Source organism: Mercenaria mercenaria, chromosome 15 (genome assembly GCF_021730395.1).
Source record: "Mercenaria mercenaria strain notata chromosome 15, MADL_Memer_1, whole genome shotgun sequence".
Taxonomy (NCBI): domain Eukaryota; kingdom Metazoa; phylum Mollusca; class Bivalvia; order Venerida; family Veneridae; genus Mercenaria; species Mercenaria mercenaria.
Window position 1 is genome coordinate 12,117,362 of NC_069375.1, and position 21,890 is coordinate 12,139,251.

The window sequence follows — 21,890 nt, forward strand, 5'->3', positions numbered from 1 at the left end:
AAGTCTATGTACAAAGTCTATAAAGGGATGCATGTTAATTCACTGTATAACGTAATTTTACAGAAAAGGCGACATATATTTGAAATTGGCGACGCCGAGTTTGTAGATTATAATTTTGAAACTGCGTGTGAGAGCGCTATGTTTTAGAGAAGCGTTGAAAACTTCAAAGAGCGAATAAATGAATTTGGCAATCTGCACACTGTCTTACTGTTACCTGACAACATTAATAAAATATAAAACCGTCTGGAACGTACTGCATACTTCTTTTGATGTATGTCTCGACATAAAATGAGCATTGTTTTCCCCTGCTCATTTCCCGTAGACTTATTTCAATCTAATTGCTTGCGTTAGTCTGAATCGGTTCAGATATGGACCAGTCTGCAAGAAAGATGGGCGAACTTTTCTGTGTTGCTGATTAATGGTACTACCAAACTTAAAATAAAACTGTTAAAATAGTTTCTGGTTTCATTTATAAGATAACAAGTATAGGTTATAGATCATTTATTGACTTTCTAATGCAATTAAGTTTGTCGAAACGGAGCGCAGCGTAGTGAAGGCAACACATAATACATTAGAAGGTCAATAAGCGTATCTATAACCGACTTATAGTTAAAACGCCCCTTTTCATCGATCTGCGACATCTCCGTCTCAAGTAAACTAAACCACACAGTGAACTCAGTAGTAAGATATATATTTTTTAATTTGCAGAGTTGTACATAGTGACGTTTTACAATATCTTAATAAAATTTGTTTCTGTTTTATTTTGTAAAGGCGACTTAGAGGAAAATAGTTTAAAACTTGAATTTGAATTTCCTGGGATGTGTGGTCAACACTGCTTGTACACAAAATCATTTATATATAGTAAGCGCACACTGGTATATTTTAGACCAGTAGGGGTAATTGAACTCCGGTTTACATTTTGAAGTAACAATTAGTGCACTTTCCGGTCAATGCTGTATTAAAATCTTGGAGATAATACAAAGAATGAAGAGTGCAGAAAAGAATAACTTGAACTATAAAAGTACAGTTTGAACTAAATCTTCCTAAAGAAGATTAACTAAAATCTGCAACTGGTCCATTTCATTTATATCATTGACAGTGTCTCTATTTATTAAGTTTCTAAACATATCAAAAGTCTTTCTATTATAATATTGATATTCTTTGCAATTGAAACTTCTTTATTGCGCAACTAGATGGACTTCACCACACATGGCTGCAATAGAAAATGACCTTAATTTATGGTATTTTCTTAGTTAATTAGCCTTCACATATTACTATGACATCGCAGATCGGCGCTTCTTTCATGTGTTCAACCGACACACCTATAAGTACATCCCCCGAGACAGGTGCTGATTTGGCATTACTTCAGCCCTAGGAAGGCATGTTGGTAGAACGACTAGCTTTCGAAATTTTTGACGGGATTGTAATCACAACTGAAAAAGAATTTAGCCTCTCAAAACAACAGACGGGAGAGATGAGTGGACCGTTGAAAGCTATAATTACACAATAAGTACATAACAGAAACAAAACTAAGAAAAAGAACAAACAAATAATCATTTATTTAAAATTGCATGCGTCCCTGTATTTACGCACAAATTCCATATTTTACATTTAATATCAATGAAAACTTAAGAAAATTAGGGATGTAAACAGGTCAGAATTCAAAATTATTTACAACATAGTATTCTTAACAAAGTTATGTAATCGGAAATATAGTACATAGTATATACAGTTTAAAACGTGTATAAAGTGGGTAAAAGTTCTTTAGAATGATCAAGCAGAAGCTGTAAACTATCTAGTCAGTTTATCATCTAAGTTTTTGTTTCTATAGTAAACATTGAAAATGTAATATAAAACACGAATACAGTTTATTTGTCATCATCAGTTAAAAAAGCGGCCTTATTCTCTGTCGCTCCACTGTCAGTTCTTGCTTAAACCAAATATATAATTTGTCATCGTCAGTCAAAATCCCCGCCCTTATTTGCCCTAAGGTCCTCCGTGAATTCTTTCCTAAACTTGGATTTGTCACCAAAAATGTAGTGTTTCTTCATATCTGGAGCATATTTACTGGCTGGTGGTGTACGACCGTATACTTCGGCTATGATACGGGTCAAGTTTGCGGAGTTGCCACAACAGAGGCCCACGTATTGTATTCTCATTTCTTTACACTCTTTGGCGAATTCCTCCACTTTTGTCCGGCTACACTGGCAAGCACAGAGGTCCAGTGGAAAAGCACGTCTTTCTAGTATTATAAAGAATATATCATGTATTGTTAATATGGGTATTAAAATGTTAAAATAAGGGTATGTGTAACAACATTAAGTCGCCCCTATTGGATGTATGCATGTATTAAGTGTACAATATACTGTCTAAAGGTTAGGGTTAGGTTTAACATTCAATGCATGCGTACACTCAATGCAGGAGATTTAATGCCGACCGTATATGCATTATGTCACGTGTAAATATATTGCACACGGTGTCAAAATATTCAAATAATATTTGACATTACACTGAAACAATATTTTAGTAACACTTACTAGTTCCTGGAACAGTCAATGCAGTAAATACAGGTTCTTCAGGAGTTGTATTGTAAGGAACCGGAAGTGCTGCAATTGGTCCCTGAAACAAAATGGTAATTTATATGACAATATAAAGTCGTTTATATTTGCGAGACCTCATATTACTATTGTACGGTAGAGGCGAGGATATAAACCAAAGTTCACTTTTTGTACTTTTTATCCTATCGCACATGTAGTGGTTTATTACCTACAGCAGCCTCGATCAAGAAAGCGGAACAAATACTGAACAGAAAAGCTTTACATAATTGTTATCGATTTATTCTTTCTTTTCTTCTTTTATCATTAATTATTTATTTGCATATTAGCTATTAGACATCTGTACATGTTTTACTGCTAAAGGTTTCCTTCTCAACACGCGCAGTATTTTGTTTGACGGCAGAAACAAAAAGCACGTTTCTGACCGATTTTCGAAATAAAATTACGTAAATTCATAGACTAATTCATCTTCACATATGTCCTACTCTAACCGTTATTTCTTATCAATACACTTCTTACAACATCTTAAAATTTCGAACGTCTTGATTTTAGGCCATTCCTTCACCCGACGTCTGCAGGCTTTGTGTCTTTCAAATGGTCTTTCTAATCTAACCCTCGACCCTGAAAAGGCTGCAGATTTATTGGCTTAGACTCGGCGGTGCACCATTCTGGAACCTTCTGCTTGATAAATCCTTGTGGTCCGAGGTATTTTTGGTTTAGGATTTTCAGGTGCAAGCCGTCTTTTTAGACATTGGGAGTAACGTGCAACCTGCAGGTATCACCGTCACAATTAGTTCACCAGATTATCTGGCAGATAATTTTTTTTGCACACAGGTAGTGACAGTTGCCGAGAACGAATGAAAGGTTGACATTGTTAATGGTCATGTATTCGCAGCTAATGCCATGTTGCAGACGCAATGTGCATATCATGGCCGTCTAACAGTAATATTTTGTTCAAGGAACAATTTCATTAGGAGATTTGTTCGGGACTACTTTGCGTGGAATGGTGTCCACACTGATCCGAGAGGAATGGACCGTTACTTAAGCTCTATATGTGGGGCAGTTCTACATGTAGAGAGGGCACTCCAATCGTCCATTAGCATAGAACACCCAATGTAAATAATTCCAAATACTTGTTATTCACCTATTTCTTTCTGTTTCAGATCACTTTCTTCACACAGTGTACAGATTGTTGTCACGGTATTCTGTTCTGCAGTTGCTGAAGGAACTGTAGTAGATTCCATATGTTTAATTTGTTCAATGAACATAATTTCCAATATTTTTTATTCACCCTTTCCCTCTTTTTTTCAGACCACTTATTTTACGGTATACAGGGTGACCACTCAAATAAGGACTGGATGGAAATATTTGTTTCTGATGCCACATCGCAGTAGGGGATTGAGTGAGTTGCTGCAGAAATTACATACCATCACTGGCATCAGGGAACTTCGCCCGCCAGATTAATTTTTTACAACGTATGCTCCTCTTGGCTTTAATTCTTATGCACATTTTTTATATAAAGGTCATTATCTTATATTCATGTGCATCATGATGAATTGTTATATGGCGCATACACGAATTTCAGACCTTTTTGGCTTGATGTTTACTACATTACAGTTCTTATATGAGGCTTAAATGGCATGTTCTTGATTGATGGTTTTAATATATGAGTTATAGAAAACATACGCACAATAACATGGTGGTTTTGTACCTGATATATGGGTTCTAGAAATAAACCATAATTTTGTTAATGAAACTGTTCTGTCAGCCACTTATCACTTCGTAAGTAAAACTTAATGTAAGAATTAGCTCACAGTATTGCCAGCTTCATTCATTTTTAGGAGTATTGTCCAACCTGGGTTTTCCCGGGCGGGTTTAACCGCCCTGGGCGGGTAGTCGCCAACCCTGCATACATAGTCTGGCTACCGACTAGATAATCTTTTTTTTTTTTTAGAAAAAATAATTCTGTAAAAATTCTGACTTCATCAGTCCTGGCTCTGATTATCGTATGTTTTGAGAAGACAAGGGACATAATTATACAAAATTTGAATAGCCTCAGGAGTTATCTCCTTTGAACAAAACATACGGTCTGAACACAGACTACTTCATACACACCATTATATGGTGTTTTAACCTATTATATAGGGTGTAATTGGCATACATCATTACATGGTTTTACCCAATATTATATTCGGTCTTGGTGGCATACACAGCATTATATGGTGGTTTTAACCATTATATGGGATCTAGAAGACAAACACACGATTACATGTTGTTTTACCCATTATATAGGGTGTAATTGGCATACATCATAACATGGTTTTAACCATTATATGGGGTCTTGATGGCATACACACCATTATATTATAGTTTTTTTTATGATAAACACCTTTACATGGTGGTTTTATCCATTATAGGGAGTATATATGATACACACCTTTATATGGTGGTTTTCTCATTATATGGGATTGATGGCATACACACCATTATATGATGGTTTTACCCATTATATGGGACTTTGATTGCATACACACCATTATATGGTGCTTTTAACCATTTAGTGGGGTTTTAATTGCATATACACCGTTATATGGTGGTTTTACCCTTTGTATCGGCTTTCATTGCACATACACCATTTTATGGTGGTTTTACCCATTATATGGGCTTTCATTGCATATACACCATTATATGGTGGTTTTAACCTTTTTAATGGGCTTTCATTGCATATACACCACGAAACATGAAGTTGTGCTCAAATGGTGCAGTTATACTATTGAAACATTCAAAAAATGCTTTGCGCAAAGAGGATGAATAATTCAAATTGTTCAAAATCGTCTTTGTTAAGCTACGTGTGTATACCATTGCCTTAAAGCAGCACTTGTCAAATGTAATAACAGTTTCAGTAATATTCAAATTAGACACAAACTTTGTATTAAGAGAAGAGTTAAACTTGCAAGTCGATAGTTCAAATCCTAACAGTGAGTTAGCATGCTGATGTATAAATAATCTGAGTTATATATACACTAAACGACTAAGCGTCTAACCTTGCACACTTCCTTGATTTGTTTCAAAAGCGGAAGCATGGTGTCTGGTCCCGCAAAGCAATTAAGGCCAACAACAGCAACACCAGCTTCCTCAAGATTCTTACAGGCTTCAACTACTCCAACTCCATCAACAAGAGTGTCCTTTGCAGATGCAGAGAGTGTTATCACAGCCGGTACACCTATTGTGTAATAAATAAATGCGCATGAAAAGTTTTGGAACCAGCGGAAACGCAAGTATAAGTAATTAGCTATTTGCAGTAACTGCAAGTCTAGCTTGAAAGTCATTAGGTAATATTGTACTTTTGATTTTAGTATGTATCTTGCATTATGCACAAGCTGGGAAATGTTCTCAGAGAAAATACATTTTTTCCGAAAAATGTATTGAAAAGATCTTCTGACAGTTACAGTACAGAGAGTGAAAGGACAATTGATTTATAGTTGGCAATCGAAAATAGATACATACCTTTGCCATACTTCTTTATACATTCCAGGGCTAACATCGCTTCTCCTGTATCCATAAACGTCTCCCCGAGAATGAAATCCGCACCCATTTCTACTGCGATTTCAATCTGCTCCTGTGTATTTAAATATGTTTTTATTAGTGATGTTTACATATTCATTAACAGATACAAAAACATACATGTCAAGTTCCGTGGACAATATTCCAGGATATTTCAGTTGAAAATCCAGGATATTTGATGAAAATCCAGGAGATTTTTTCGACGAACATTTTTAGAAAATTTTTGTTCGAATATAATACTGTGTAACAGATTAGATCTGATTTGGGCAATGTTTTTAGGTGCTTAAGTTGCATTTTAAACATTTTAACCTTTATCATGTTGAATACGATTGATTCTGCCTTTGCGACCAGTGTAAATTGTCCATGCAGTCTGTTCATGATCTGCACTGTTTGCCATTTAACAGTCAGTATCTTTTTTGTAAGCACCCCTTTTAACAGTTACCGGTACTGTCCAAAATTAAATTTTTTAGATATTCTGCAATGTAAAAAACAACAAACAAAAACATAGATTTATAGTAACTTTATTTAATTATTACAGTATCCTTTGAGCAGAGGAATTGGAATTTGGATGAAATTTTATACTGGCGAGTTTCTTTTATGTGAATAATCTGCTGGTTTTTTTTCACATTCTTAGATTTTTTTGCATATGACCAGAAGCTAACATAGATTGGAAATAAATCTATTTCACCGTTTTAAATCTATACTGAAAAAAAAAATGCTTTTTACTCATCAAAATGAAATACAAATTCATAGCTGTTTAGAGAATGTTAAAACCTGTCTCTAGTTGTTTCCTCAATTATGCCATCAGCGATAATGTTTGCCATCACTCTAATAAAGGTTTGCTCTTAAATCAATCTATTCACACTTAAATCTTCAATAAACAAGTTCCTGTCTCATCATTATGTCAGTATCACCACTCGCCAATTAACACAATCTAAAAATAGCACGGTACACACCTGTTTGCAGAATGTCATCAGTGCGTGACCTTGTTAAACTCTTATCAATTTATCAGTAGAGTGATAAATTACGTCAGGCACAGTGTGTTATTAGGGATTTAGTTTGATACAGAACCATTAGCTTGGAATTTTGGATTTCCGGGAGAAATGATTGATTTCCGTATGTCCGGGAAATGGACAAAAAATCCGTGAGACTCTCGGACGATCCGGGAAACTTGACATGTATGCAAAAATACAAGTACAGTACTGCCTCTATATGGTAAACAATGCAATGAAAACTGGAATTCGTTTAAGCTTTCATTTGCACAGATGTCGTAGCTCAACAGACTTCAGCTTGCTAAGATACTTTGATACGGTAAAAAGAAAATACAGAAGGTAACTCCTGTTCCGAGATGTTGTCAAATCAAGGACGAAGATCCAGTAGCAATAGCAGCATTAGCTATACTGTATTAAATGAGTATTTTAAAAGCTATGACGAAACAGCTTTTAAAATCCCACCCCATCTCTAATGTACTTACCTTAAAAATGGCCTCCGTTATTTTGTGTGACTCCTCATCTCCTGTAACGTATACAGCCGAGTTACAAATGTTTCCAGCCATTAGACAACCATGTTCGTCTGCTACTTCTCTAGCCATACTCAGAGCGGCTTTGTTGATGACCTCTAGATCGTCTTCTCTTCCCACTACCCGCAATTTCTCTCGATGCGCGTAATACTAAAATAAAATGGGTATAATAACTTAAAATGGCTTTCCTGGGTCATATTTCGACTCTTAAGCAGAATATGACTTTTAGTGATATGAAGACTGATACTCTGCAACTAAAATTTAAAACATTTGCGCAATGATCGAAAAAAAAACAACAACAATATATTTTGTACACATAATCTACTTCATTTTTTGATACTAAAATTCTTTGAAATGTGTACAAATTAACAATTAAAAATAGTGGTTTGTTTGTTTATGTTGTTGTTTTACAGTCACACCGGCACAATTATATGTTATATGATGGCATTCTAGCTTTTGATGGCGGAGAAAGACCTAAGGTACCCCACAAGGCATTATTTCATCACAGGCCGGTTCCTAGGTAGCCGTACATCAGCTGAATATATACCGCATATGAAAGAATCTTACACCCGAAACGAGGTTTCAAATCATAGCGTATACGGGCAAGTGAGTCAAAGACAGCGGCCTTACTCGCTCGGGCACTACAAACAGCCGTGTCGCAAACATGTGCAACATGAACGTAGCATAATTTTAGTGCAATTTTATATACATGTATTACATGTACAATGTAGTAGTTTAATATTTGCAGATTAGTTTCGTCTGAATTTTCTGCCGTGTTAAACTAGGATACATATTTGTTCGACAATAACAAAACTGTTATGTAAGTAATGGAAATTTGTCAAGTGCATATCAACTTACTGTAAATGCCAGAACCACTTCACTTCCGGCATGAACAAATTCTTCATATAATTGCCGCAGGACTTCCGGGTGTTCCACGCTTACAACAGGTACAAAAGGGCCCGCTGACATGTACCCTCTTCTCTCTATTTCAAAAAGAAAACCCTCCGCCACAATAACAGACCCTCCATTCTGCAGTCTTTCCAGAAGTCCTGTAAAATGTGAGCCTTTGTGTTTAGAGGGACTAATTATTTATTGTCAATAAAATTTGAATTTCCATTTAAGATAGCATGTGTATTTTTTGTATAATTATATGATTAATCCTGAAGTAAACCTGATTAAAGCCCTATCCCCCTACACACACAAAGATATAACAACTACAAAACAACAACAACAACAACAACAACAACAAAAATAACATAAATACTGACATGCTTTTACTCGTTTATAGAAAAAGCAACATAAAAATGAAACAACTACTTCATGTTGTTATAACACGATCCTTTAACGCTTCAATTTGATCAAAGATTTATCATGCTTTTGTTTAAAATGCAAATGAGTAAAACGAAAGAGAGGTTTTACTTTTATTCTCCTGGGGCCGTATTCATAAAGCATCTTAAGTATAAGTATAAGAAATTGATTATTTACTTAAGTATTACTTAGGTAAGAAATTTATTTTTCTTAAGTATATTTGTTATTCATAAAACAATTTAATAAGTAATTCTTGGCTTTTCTTGTGGACGAAAACATTAAAAAAATAACATTAATTTCAGACAGATACAACACAATTATGTTTAAAGTACTTTTATCTGAAAAACAACACTTTAATCGTACTCACGACGCCATTTTGTTTTCTGACTTAAGTCATTTCTTACGTATCTTAAGGTATTGGACCCCTAATAGTAATGTTTAAAAACTGTCAATTGCTTGGTATATTCTTTCAGTTGACCATGTTTCACACTGTGTTGCAAATTTTAAACAACTTTTACCGTGCCGTTTTTTGTAAATTTTGTATAATTTATGGCATTTCCTCACGCTCAAGAAGAGACAAAATTCAATGTGATGGCCACTATGAAAAACGTTTGCAGAGAATTCGTTACAGCATTAATTTTGATAAAAGAAACACCAAACTATTGTTAAATAATTATAAAACACAAAATAAAACTGAAAAAATATTTATTTCTAGGGTGCCTCAAGTAAACAGATTTAATGAGACAGAATTCTAACTCCAACATTGAAAAATTAAGGTCGAATCCTGTGGGTCTGTTTTGAATTATGCTCACTTCATTCAAAAATAACCTTGGGGCAATAGTAAAACCTACCTGCATTTCTTCGACAATATGTAATCTAAAGAATGAAGGCAAAATAGAGAACTTTTACCGCACGTAACTCAGTATTTTTAAAGATGTCTAACTCCACCCCTCCTGATTCAGAGGTAAATTCACAAGTTTTCCACTTTTGTACAATACATCCATAATTAGTCTTGAAAGAAGTAAAAATTTACTAGAAAAAAAAGAAAACATGGAAAAAAAAATGGTCCCAGTGGGGTTTGAACCTTACGCCCCCCCCCCCCCCCCCCCCCCCACCTGAAAATTGCATTCAAAGTAGGTTTAAGGTAGGAATTGAATACTCTTCAAAAAGGAGATACTCTATTACGGGTCCAATACCTTAAGTTCAAGCTGTTTTATGAATAGGACTTACGTTTTTTACTTAGACTTAAGCTGAAATCACCACAAACTTAAGTAAAATCTTCAACTTAATTCAAAACTTATACTTAAGATGCTTTATGAATACGGCCCCAGATATGAATACATTTATCTGACCAAAAGATTCTAGATAGTAATTTAACTAAATATTTTTCAGCATGTACCAATGCGGATTTTTTAACGGGAGTGAAGGAATTCTTAATACGATAATATCATTTATTTCACTACAGTAGTGGAGGGCGACACTCTTGAGTTCTATAGGTGCATATCATTTGGTAACAGGATCTGGTAGAGTATACATCACGGTTTATGCTGTATGAACAATTTAATTAAGTATTTCTATTTTATTTCGTATCAGGTTTATTAAAGAAATTAATGACATTTTGCTATAATCATTTCTATGATTATGTTATGTTGTGATCATAAATCGTATACAGCGCTGTGTAAAATCAATATCTATGTACACTATAGCGAAATGAGAAGGATAAATATCAAACAGGGAATGCCACGTCCCAAAAACGCAGCCTGCCCAAAACGAAACTCACAGCACGCAGATATGCAAACTGCCAACACAAACACTCGCATACGAGGACAAAACGAACAAATAAAGGAACACAGTATGGCACCGCCTTGGAATGGTCATTGGCAAAAACACCAGAGCTTAAACCAGTTTATGGTGCGCACCCAACCTCACTCTTACCCCCACCATGTTCAAAAGTCACGGTAACACAGTCACAGTGTAAATAAAAGAAATCCCCGCCAGGTGAATCTCTAACACACGCAATGGAAACAAAAGGCATGTCACGTAAAGCACAAAATTGCTCTATAATTATAAAACAACAAACCTTAAGAACCAAAAACGTATGCACCTAATGCCCTTGCAGAAGACAGAGCATCAAGAGAAACACCATTAAGGGCCCGACGGAACAGGCCAGAAGACAGAAATTAAAACAGTTCAGTCCTAGTGGGATTTAAAATCTGCTTATCAGAGGGTCCCCCCACCCTCTTCCTCAGACACAATCAAAGAGGGAAGCGTAGTGTCATAACGTTGAACACTAATGTGTCTCAAAACAGTTGAGTCAGAAACAGAATCAGCTAACTCCTTCATCAACGTTGTTTTAAGTCTTCCAGAAGTAAACAATATGATGAACTTGGTCGTAACCTCTCTTGATAAAACTTTTTATAATTTTACCAAATACAGCTGGAAAATTACCATGACCCAAAATCTTACGAAGTTTGTAAACCACATCCTCATAAAAATCGGTTTTGAAATACCTTCTCGCAGAAGTGTCTTTAAATTACTACTGAATTTTAAAACCAAATCAGAATTACGATAGTAAAACTTAGCAAAATATTTACACAATATGTAATAATGGTAGCCTTGCTGAAGAAGCTTAATTGTAATATATTGATTATGTTCATTGAAATCCTCAACAAGACATGATGACTACACGCTCTGGCAAACCGAATTAATGGAGAAATATATACCCCATAAGAGGTAGCCTCTCCAAATGGGGAAAATTTACAATACTAAAATTAAAACCACCCCTCTTGTTAGGCGCGTAGCTAGGGCATTTTTCGTAGTACACAGACGTAATGGGGACGGGGGTTGGTGTATCCTCCCCTTGATTATTTATCAATGTGAGAACGGCAATTGGTGCATTTTAGCGTGTATTTGAAGCAAAAACATTGCACGAAAACCTTATTCTTTGTTAATTGTTTATATAAAATGTTTTATTTTACTAGGTATGTGCGTAATATTAAACGTGTAATCTGTGGTTTAGCGATCCATGTTAAATATGTGCAAATATTAATTCAAAACAAATGGTTAGTTGTGAAACACTGAAAATATCATTATAATCGGATATATCATTCAAGAGATATGTCTGTAAGTATATATACGGTAGCTGTTACAAGGAATTTGCCATAACTCCAAACTGAATACTAGACTAGTCAACAACGACATGCCAAGTTTCATGATACTGATACAAATGTACCAAATCTGAAACTGATACCTTGCATAGGGAAAGCATTCCGGTATAGCGGCGGCGTCTTCATTACGTCAACTTCGTTTTAGGTATTTCCCTTATCATTTTTTAAAACTAAAACAGTACTCTGCAAAATGTATCTTACACCTTTTAAATTATTTCGCGGTTTCGCCATCGTGATCTCGCGCTTCACGCTTCATGCATCGCATTGCTTCCTCTAACGATATGCGAAGCTCGAGGTAACGATGACGAATGGCGAGATCGCGAAAGTTAAGCAGTTTTGCGCTTTGCCATCGTGATTTTGCGAATGTGAAAAGTCTCGGTTTCACACTTCGTCATGGTGATCTCGCGATTTGCCATCATGATTTCACGCTTTGCCATCATGATTCCGCGCTTCGCGTATCACCTGCTCATGATTGAGAAGCGCGAGATCAAAATCGCGAAGTGCGAAAAAACGAAAATTTCACGCTTTAACATTAGCATTGGGTAGACATTTTACCAACAATATTGAATCATAAAAAATGTTAAAAATATAGCGTGATTGTTGATATATCTCAACTACATCTAAAACCAAGTATTACACTGAAATCTTGATTGGATATATTGTTTGGAATGTTGTTTAAGGTCTTCTGAAATATAATACATATAATTCAGCTACCTGTAAAGCCATTGAAAAACTGTAATCACCAATTATAAAGAAAGAACATATTTATCTCACTGTGAATTGGTTGTCAGATACTGTAATATCGTATGACTTGTACCGGTGTCAAACCTTGGCAATACGCGTAAGATTTAACTAGGTGTAATTATTTGATTTCTATAATATTTTATTTTCTGTAACATTTTGACCATGGAATAATTGATAATTTCATACATTTAAGTACTATTATAAGATATATCTATGACATCTGAAAATAACGTAATAATTATTATGCGTGACAAATTACGTCTGCAGTGCTATACACATTGTCCTGTTCAATAGCTTTTAGCCTTGAAAATGTCTCTTTGCCGATTTCTCAACCATCAGTTTATCAATTTTTGACATTGTATTATAATTTTATTATAGAAATTTGACTCTTTAAACCGTTAGCATAGACGGCGTATGAATGTAATATTTCACATGGTCAGGATTATTACAAAATAAGCAATCAAACAGTAGGATAATGACTTTACCTACTAGAGATTGTTATAAAACTACAAAGATAACTATTGGTGATTTTCAATGCACGTTAAATCAACTAATTATATAAACCAGATTGCTATTACTTCAAACTAAATATGAAGTAAGCAATGATTCGTATTAAGCAATCTCCGTTGCATGATATAGATTTCTTGTTGCAGCCAAATAAATTAGCCAATTTAATTGTGTATGCTTGCCAGATTTTCACTACGCAGCTGCGTATCTACGTAAAAGCAGCTACGCACCTGCTTGTCATAAATTTTGGTAGGTAAATAGAGAGATGTAAATCTAAAAAGGAAGCAGCAGTATCCGAATTGTTAGTTAACCTTAAGCGAGACAGGTTTAAACCGGTCAAATTTCTACGCTCTGATATTATTCAAACTATATGATTACGGGCTGATTAAAGTTAACTGTCGCTGTAGAAGAGAACACGGACAAGTTAATGTTTTATTAGCTCACCTGTCACGTAGTGACAAGTTAAGCTTTTGTGATCGCCCTTCGTCCGTCCGTCCGCCGTCCGTCCTCAATTTCTTTTGAACACGATAGAGACCACATTTTGCAATCGATTTTAATCAAACTTGAAAACAATTTGTATTGGCATAATATTTCGGATCCTTTCAAAAACTGGCCAGATCCCTTAATAGGTTCCAGAGTTATGGCTCTTTAAAGGGCCAAAATTTGCTATTTTGGCTTGTGAACAAGATAGAGACCATATTTTGAAATCAACGTTAATAAAACTTGCACACTACTTGTATTTGCATATTATCTCTTTCCGTTTGAAAACATGGCCAGATCCCTTTATGGGTTCCAGAGTTATGGGCCCTTAAAGGGCCAAAAGTTGCTATTTTGGATTGTGAACACGATAGAGACCACATTTTGTAATAAACTTTAATCAAACTTGCACACAACATGTATAGGCATAATATCTCGGTCAGATCCCATTATGAGACTTCATTTATACGGTTTGATATGATACAAACTTACAAAATATCTTTAACAACAATAGCTTTCGGATTCCATGATGAATCGGTCAGATCCAATCATAGGTTCCGGAGTTACGGCCCCTGATTGAACCTTGAAATAGCCAAAATGTGTTAATTTTACGTTGTAAACACAATAGAAGTGACATTTTACATACAATTTTAACCACACTTACACACAACTTAAGTCACAATAAGATCTCGGTTCCTTTCGGAAACCGGCTAGATTCCATCAATGGTTCTAGAGTTACTGCCTGTCTCTAAAAGGGTCGAAATATTCTATTGTGGCCCTTCCAGCCATATAGAGGTTTCATTTATGCTTTGATTTGATACAAATTTGCACAAAATGTTTATCCTGATGATCTCTAGGCCGAGTTTGAAACTGGATCATGTGGGGTCAAAAACTAGGTCACCAGGTCAAATAAAAGGAAAAGCTTGCTTACACCCTAGACGCCACATTTATGACCCTATCTTCATGAATCTTGGTCAGAATATTGGTTGTTTGTCTTTCAGATGCATATTACCGTATGAATCGGGCTGCGCCCTCGTGATATAATTTCTGAACTCAGAACAATGATTTTATTCAACGACAAATCTTAAATAGCGCAACAAGCGTTGGACTGAATCGTGGTGAAAGAGTTACGTTTTAAAAGTCGTTTTACTTATAAATACTTAAGGTAGTTTTGCACGTTTGATAAACCGGAAGTGATGGCGTAACGTCATTTATCCGGAAAACGTAGAATAAAGCCTTGATTCGGCGTACGGAAATGAAAATAATTTTATGATTTAATCGAAACCTGTGAGTAGATTTATTACAATGGCACTGTTGCTATATTTCTAAAGTCAAAATATGTTATTAAAACATATGACATGTTAAAAAATTCTAAAAATGTCTTAAAATGAGCGTGAATGTCCGGTTCACTTTAATCTTGGTCAAATACCTCAAAAATAAGCACACGGACCTATAAATTTTATTCCACCAAATTGTAGGCCATGTGTTCATTTACAACTGTGAGAAGTTTCATCAAAATCTACATTGTAGAAAAAATTCTTTTCGCGAAAATGTTATGAAAGTTATGATTTTTCCACAGACTCCCATTATGAAATATTGCGTGAGGTCCAAATTTTTCAAACCAGTTTAGCAAAAAATCAAGCACACGACGCTATCCTTTTTATTTGCTGAATTATCTAGGTATATTCTAAAGTATGATCAAATTCTACATTGTAGAAAAAAATTCGAACAAAACGTGCAGAACTACCTTAAGGCCTAATAAAACAATTTTTTTTATTAAGTGGGACTTTTTAGAAATTATTTTTGTGTCAAAAATGAATACAAATAAGGAGGTTATGCCTTTAGAGCATCAGTAAGTTGATTTCTAACATCACTGACCATGTTTAAAGCACAAAAAGTGCAGTTTTGCAACTTTTTGCTAAAACGTTGAAAAAAAATACCCCAGGCTATAAAAACATCTAGGATCGGGCCAAATATTTAGGGTAGGTCGGGATACCGGAAACAAACAATTTTTTTAGACCTAAGGTCCTGCAAATATTCTTGAAACTTCATTATATGAAAATCGCAGTTTAAATTGGTTTTGAATATCTTGCAGTAAAGGAGCATTTTCTAGCCTCTGGTCCATTTATAATACGATAATGTAATATATTATAAACGATTAATCCACAGTCAGAAGTACTATAAAGTGAGATACGTTGAATTTTTCATTAATTTATTTGAAAAATCATACTTAGAGTTGGTAAAGAAGTTTTAAAACCATACAATATGACAAAACATACAAACAACACCCCCACTCCTCCACAACCAACGAGTACAACCGACGTTATTAATTATTTCTGCATGTAATATGACAACGATGAAAATAATACAATCCCGTTGCCGACATAAGAAATGAATTATATATCATAGGTACATTTCTACACCATTTAGTAAATTCTTGTTTATAAAAGGCTGATTTTTGTCCAGCTTTTAATTGTGTTTCTCCCTTTAAAACATTTTAAACTTGAATAAATTATATATAAATACCTTTCTTTGTCATTTTCTTAGACACCGATAATCCGTAAATAGTCAATCGCAAAGCAGTGTTGTACCCGTCTATATTTCATATACAACAGTAACGTTGTATATATACTATATATTGGGAAAACCTTGAGCAAAAATTGCGTGTTTCGTGCAATTTACTATTAACAATACAGGTTAATGTGTAAAATGACATTGCAATATTCTCACCAGCTATTTATCAGTATATTTTCACAAGGAATGTATAATGTCATATATGCTAGAGTTGTTCCAGCACAGGCTAAACCGATAGATAATGTCTGTAGTGCTGGCTAAGGATGTAAGTCTCCTTATTTTACTTTATTTTCATTTTCTATTAAGGTAAATGACTAAAAGATATATACAAGTCGCTGCCTTAGGACTGCTACCTTAGACATGAAACAACTATATTTTGTACCTTTAAATTTTTTTTCTTAAGTTTCTTGAAAATGGTGAGTTTTGACTGTCCGGAAGTGGGGCCCCTTTAGGCAGTCCTTTTCCGGAATTCATTGCTTATATCAGTATACTGACACTTGTTTTATAGAGTAATGTGCACGCTATCATTACAAAAACTACAAGCAAGCGTCAGTATACTGATATAAACATTGAATTCCGGAAAAGGACTGCCTAAAGGGGCCCCACTTCCGGACAGTCTAAGGCCTTTAAAAACTCACCATTTTCAAAGAATTGTTACACATTTTTGTTTTGATGCATTTGCAATAGCGTGCGAGTGTTGAAATTTCACATAACTGAGTGGAACACAGTTTTCATATTTTTATTTCTTTACAAATGGCATTCATTTTCAAAGGGAGACAACTTTTTCAGAATATTTAATGTACGGGACAGTACGGCAGAACATTACAATGGTCATGTAAAATATTGGTAACGATGTTGTTCGTTTATAAAATATTTCTGTGTTTTGGTGATATACTCCTAAACCTTAATGATAACTGTTTTCTTGATTTTTACTCTACCTTCCCATACAAAATCATAAAAAATATTATTAATTTCATGTAAGACTTGATCACTTGATCAGACAATGTGTAAACAAGGGAAGTAACAATGATTTAACAACTATAATTTTACCAATTGGAGTTAGTTTTCTTCTCTTCCAATATGATATACTTTCTACAGTTTTACTGATTTTATCTTGAAAATAAAGATCTACTATTTTGTTTAAATCAACATCAAATATAATTCCCATTAGTTTAAACTTAGTTGTACCCCACAAAAGTTTCCATTTTGTTTTTATTGACCTTGTGCTATATTTAAGAGAGCCTATCCAAATAACATTAGTCTTATCAAAATTAACTTTTAATCCTGAGTGAAGGGAAAAATCATGCAATAAGTCAAGTGCTGAGTTCAAAGATTTATCCGAACCATCTAATAATAATGAGGTGTCATCTGCAAATTGAGTAATCTTATATTCTGTTCCATCAATAACTATACCTTTAATATTTGAACAATTTCTAATTTTTATTGCCAGTATCTCAGCACAGAGAATAAAAATATAAGACGAGATCGGGTCACCCTGTCGGCAACCACGGCCGCAGCTAAAAAAATTGATAAAAATCCATTTAACTGTACTGATAATTGTGTATTATTTAAGAACATTGTGATCCATTTTCTAATCATTGGACCAAAATTAAAAAAGGAAAAAGTTTTCTGTATGAAATTGAATGACAAAGTATCTAAGGCTTTTTCGAAGTCGATTAACATAACTAGACCTGGGATATTATTATCTTCAGTGTACTTCATTACATCATACATAAGTCTGGTATTTTCGCCAATATAACGTCCTTTAACAAAGCCAGTTTGATCTCTAGCAACTAGATTATCCAACGTACATTTTATTCTGTTAGCAATACTACCTGAAGCCAGTTTATAAACAATGTTTAACAATGTAATTGGTCTCCAATTTTTCAGAAACTGTTTTGGTTTATTTTCTTTCGGAATACATGTTATTATACCTTGTTTTTGTGTAACTGAAAAACTGCTGGTGTGTAAAGCATAATTTAAAGCTCTCGCTACAAATACACCCAACTTCTTCCAAAACACTTTAAAGAAATTTGTTGTAAAAACATCGGGGCCTGGACTTGTATCATTTTTCATGTTTTTCAAAGTGTTAGAGACTTCTTCATATGACAATAAACCTTCTAATGCTGAAGACTGTTCTGGTGATAGCTTAGGAACATTATATTTATCTAGATCTTCATTCATATTATAGTTGTCTAACATATTAACTTAATTTGTAGCTTTAAATATAATTAAGTATGAAAAACATTCTGTTTCGCCATGATACACCTTTAAAAATGTTTTCAATGATATAAATACACCTTTAAAAATCTTGAAGTATAAAGTAAACATACACATTATGGAACTGTTTATTCTATTTGAAATTTTAAATTAAGAGTTGTCGAATTGTGGTGGGGCTTGGTGCATGTGTGTTATTGTGTTCAACTGAAATGAAATCATCCCTACTTCATTTGACAATTCGGGCACGGTGGTTTAGTGGAATATTTGAATAGCACTTTTCTGCGTGCTAGTTCATTCATTTCATTTATACAGCTTGATGTTGCGTGACTCATGAATACAGCGGCAAAGAGCATTTTTATAGGTGCCACGCCAAACTATACACATACACCAGCTATTTAAGGGTTTTAAAAAAGATTAGCATATTATTAAACGTCTCATAAAATCATATGACCGGGAGATATAATAACTACGTCTAAAATAATATTGTAAAAACGCCTCAAGTTACTGGATATCAATAAAAAGAAGTGATATGACAGAAATACGAAACTTAGAATAATTAATACATTGTACACGTGAAAATTAAAAAACCATGCAACAAAAGTAACAGTTTCCATAACCACATGTATTTACATTAAATATCCACTGAATAACAATGTAGAACCAGAAGGGTATATACGGAAAATTCACATCACTGAAACGTTCCCACTTGATTATGACAACAGTTGTAATTGTTTCTGGTTCATTTTTACAGGAAATTTTCATTTGGATCTGTCGTAGCTTTCTTGTTGGTCTAACACTGGATCTGCACGATCCTTGCAAATGCAAACATCTGTAACAAAATAGAACAATTATAGCACATGTGGTATGTTATTCCTACGAGAGTATATGCATTAGATATATCAAAATTAACAACAAAAAATAAACACCAACATTTGGTTCTGTTTGAATGGCTTGAACAATGCCCAAGAACAATCATCGATAGAACAGTAAATGCAGGAATTTAGTAATCTAAGATACCAATTAAAGGTGGTTTCTACTTGAAGTTGATAATTTGCATTTAATTACCTTTAAACAATATATTTACAATACTAGTTTACCTTAATTAACATATAAACGCCCCATCTGCTGTTTGCTTTTTATGATTTTGGAAACTGTCTATCGTCTTGAATCAAAGTTCCTGCCTTGGTCTTTCGCAAATATGCCCACTCCACACAAAATATGTCTAGCAGTTTTGATTTTGAGTATTTCAACATTGAAAGTCCTCATCACTTATAGTTTTCAAAATGAAACCTGACTCAGATTTCGTTATTTCTAGAATATGCAGGTTCTTGAATAAAACATATGATTCCTAAGGTAACAAATATGACAAATACCCCTTCCTCCTGTAGGTTTTTTTTAATTGCTGTGCAAAAGATTTGTTTTATCTAATTAATTTTAAGATCATGGTCCATATTCATACATTGTTTAAAGTGTAAGAAAAAATGCTTAGTATTGATAACCTAAGAAATATTTTATAACTGAGTCAATGTGGTATTCATAAAAACAACAAGAAATGCTTTTTGAGCATACTTATTCAAGTTGTGTTAACTAAACTACTGTTTTGGACCGTGGCTTATCAGAAAACAGTGTTTGTTTAATTTCTTTTCAATGATTTTGATGTCTTAAACCTGTGTCTTTTACAAGATATCAATATACAGAATGAATAACAAGGTCGACACAGGAGAGTGTATTATCCGACTGCATATTTAGACAGGGCCTGCTTAATTTAACATCCAAAATCTAAATGTTCAGATTTGTCTTTCATTACCTTTTGCGAATTAGAATCTCCGAATTCAGATCAAGCGGAGTACGAACAGATAGGACACTTTCATATCGACAGAACATAATAATGTTATAAGTGTAGTGCATATTACCGGGCCTCTATCTCACTAATCGGGATAGAGGAAGGTATTGATTTGCATTTTCTAGGCCGTCTGTCTGACTTTCTGCCAAAAGGTTGTGTCGCCCATATCTTCAGAAGTATTTGACTTATCGCAATAAAACTATAAAAATGAAGTTGAACATGTGAGGTTGTGCACATGTTGACATGTTTATGATTTCAGCCTGTAACCGATTTGTTGTTACCCTTGGATTAGTAGCTTGTTCTGCTCTAAATGTGTATGATCCAGAGACATGAAATGTAACAAATATCAATCAGTTGTACACTGGGTTCAAAGTCAAGTTCACCGTTGATGAAAAAAGACCGCTACTAGAAATAGGAAATAACACAAATGCTGCCCAAAACTTTAGATTGGATAAATATATTGATATGAACTTTGATCTGTACAAATAGTTTATTGAAAAAAAAAAGACAAAAAAACAGGCCGGATAAATAAAGGTCAATGTCGTCATTACTACATGTTGAGGCGAACTTAGACGAAGATGAGCGTAAACTGCTAGCACGCTGAATTTCAAGAGCTCTGTTCAATAATAAATATTCCTCTACTGGTACTTAGGAGTCTTATGGCTACACAGTTCGTCCGTCCGCCAGTCACAGAAAGTGGATCTATAGAGAGTATATAAAATGATTGCTGAAGTCTCCTTCATTACAGTATATTCCCAGACAATTGTTTTAATTTGCTCGATAGTGGAACCTCCAAATAGGAAGGAAAATAGGGAAAATAAGATATATCGCATATTAAGTAGTGGTAGCCTTGTCATAGAACCGTTTTATCCCATATGCAGTTCTCCGTACGCTACCTATTCGGCAGGTTTGTCGGAAGAATGGACAGACAGGCAAAGGAAAACCGATACCACACACCCTCCCCCATCCAAACCGTAAAAGAGTAGGGGCATAATAGATAATGTCAGAAGAAAACTTATTACATTTCGTCTTTAAGGTACTGGACTGGTATTGAAACTCGTCTAATTACGTGTAATTACATATTCCTCGTATGCGATTTCGGCATTATTCGGTAAGAATAGATAATTATTTTTCATAACGAGGTCGCATACAGAGATTTCGTAATCGAACGGAAAATACCGATTGTCATTACGGGTCCACTACCTTAAAATCGCATTCTTCTTGTACACACTTCAAACATGAGCGATGTATTCTATGTGTAGCTCTTTCTCGTTCGGTTTAAAGTCGTAGTAATTTTTTAGGTTAGATTGTCATTACTGGTCCACTACCTTAAAATCGCATCTTCAAACATGAGCGATCTGTTATATTTGTACTTCTTTGCGTGTTCGGTTTAAAGTCTTTGAATATTTTTA

At 34.4% G+C, this 21,890-nt stretch overlaps 1 protein-coding gene across 1 annotated transcript; it reads right to left on the reverse strand.

The window, feature by feature from the left end:
- Positions 1–1,544: 1,544 nt before the first annotated feature.
- LOC123546866 (betaine--homocysteine S-methyltransferase 1-like) lies at positions 1,545–16,474 on the reverse strand. The gene is made up of 7 exons (XM_045333488.2): positions 16,368–16,474; positions 8,497–8,687; positions 7,594–7,788; positions 6,063–6,174; positions 5,600–5,778; positions 2,538–2,619; positions 1,545–2,242 (listed from the first exon to the last, which is right to left on the reverse strand). The coding sequence occupies exons 1-7, from the start codon at positions 16,378–16,380 to the stop codon at positions 1,959–1,961; spliced, it is 1,056 nt and encodes a 351-aa protein (XP_045189423.2). The 5' UTR covers positions 16,381–16,474; the 3' UTR covers positions 1,545–1,958.
- Between the last annotated feature and the right edge of the window lie 5,416 nt (positions 16,475–21,890).

Bases quoted from the DNA above. Each gene is read 5' to 3' on its own strand.
- LOC123546866 (XM_045333488.2), bottom strand. The intron at 6,175-7,593 runs GTAAGTACATTA...TTAAATACACAG, and splicing joins TAACGGAGGCCATTTTTAAG to GAGCAGATTGAAATCGCAGT. The intron at 2,243-2,537 runs GTAAGTGTTACT...TTATAATACTAG, and splicing joins ATTGACTGTTCCAGGAACTA to AAAGACGTGCTTTTCCACTG.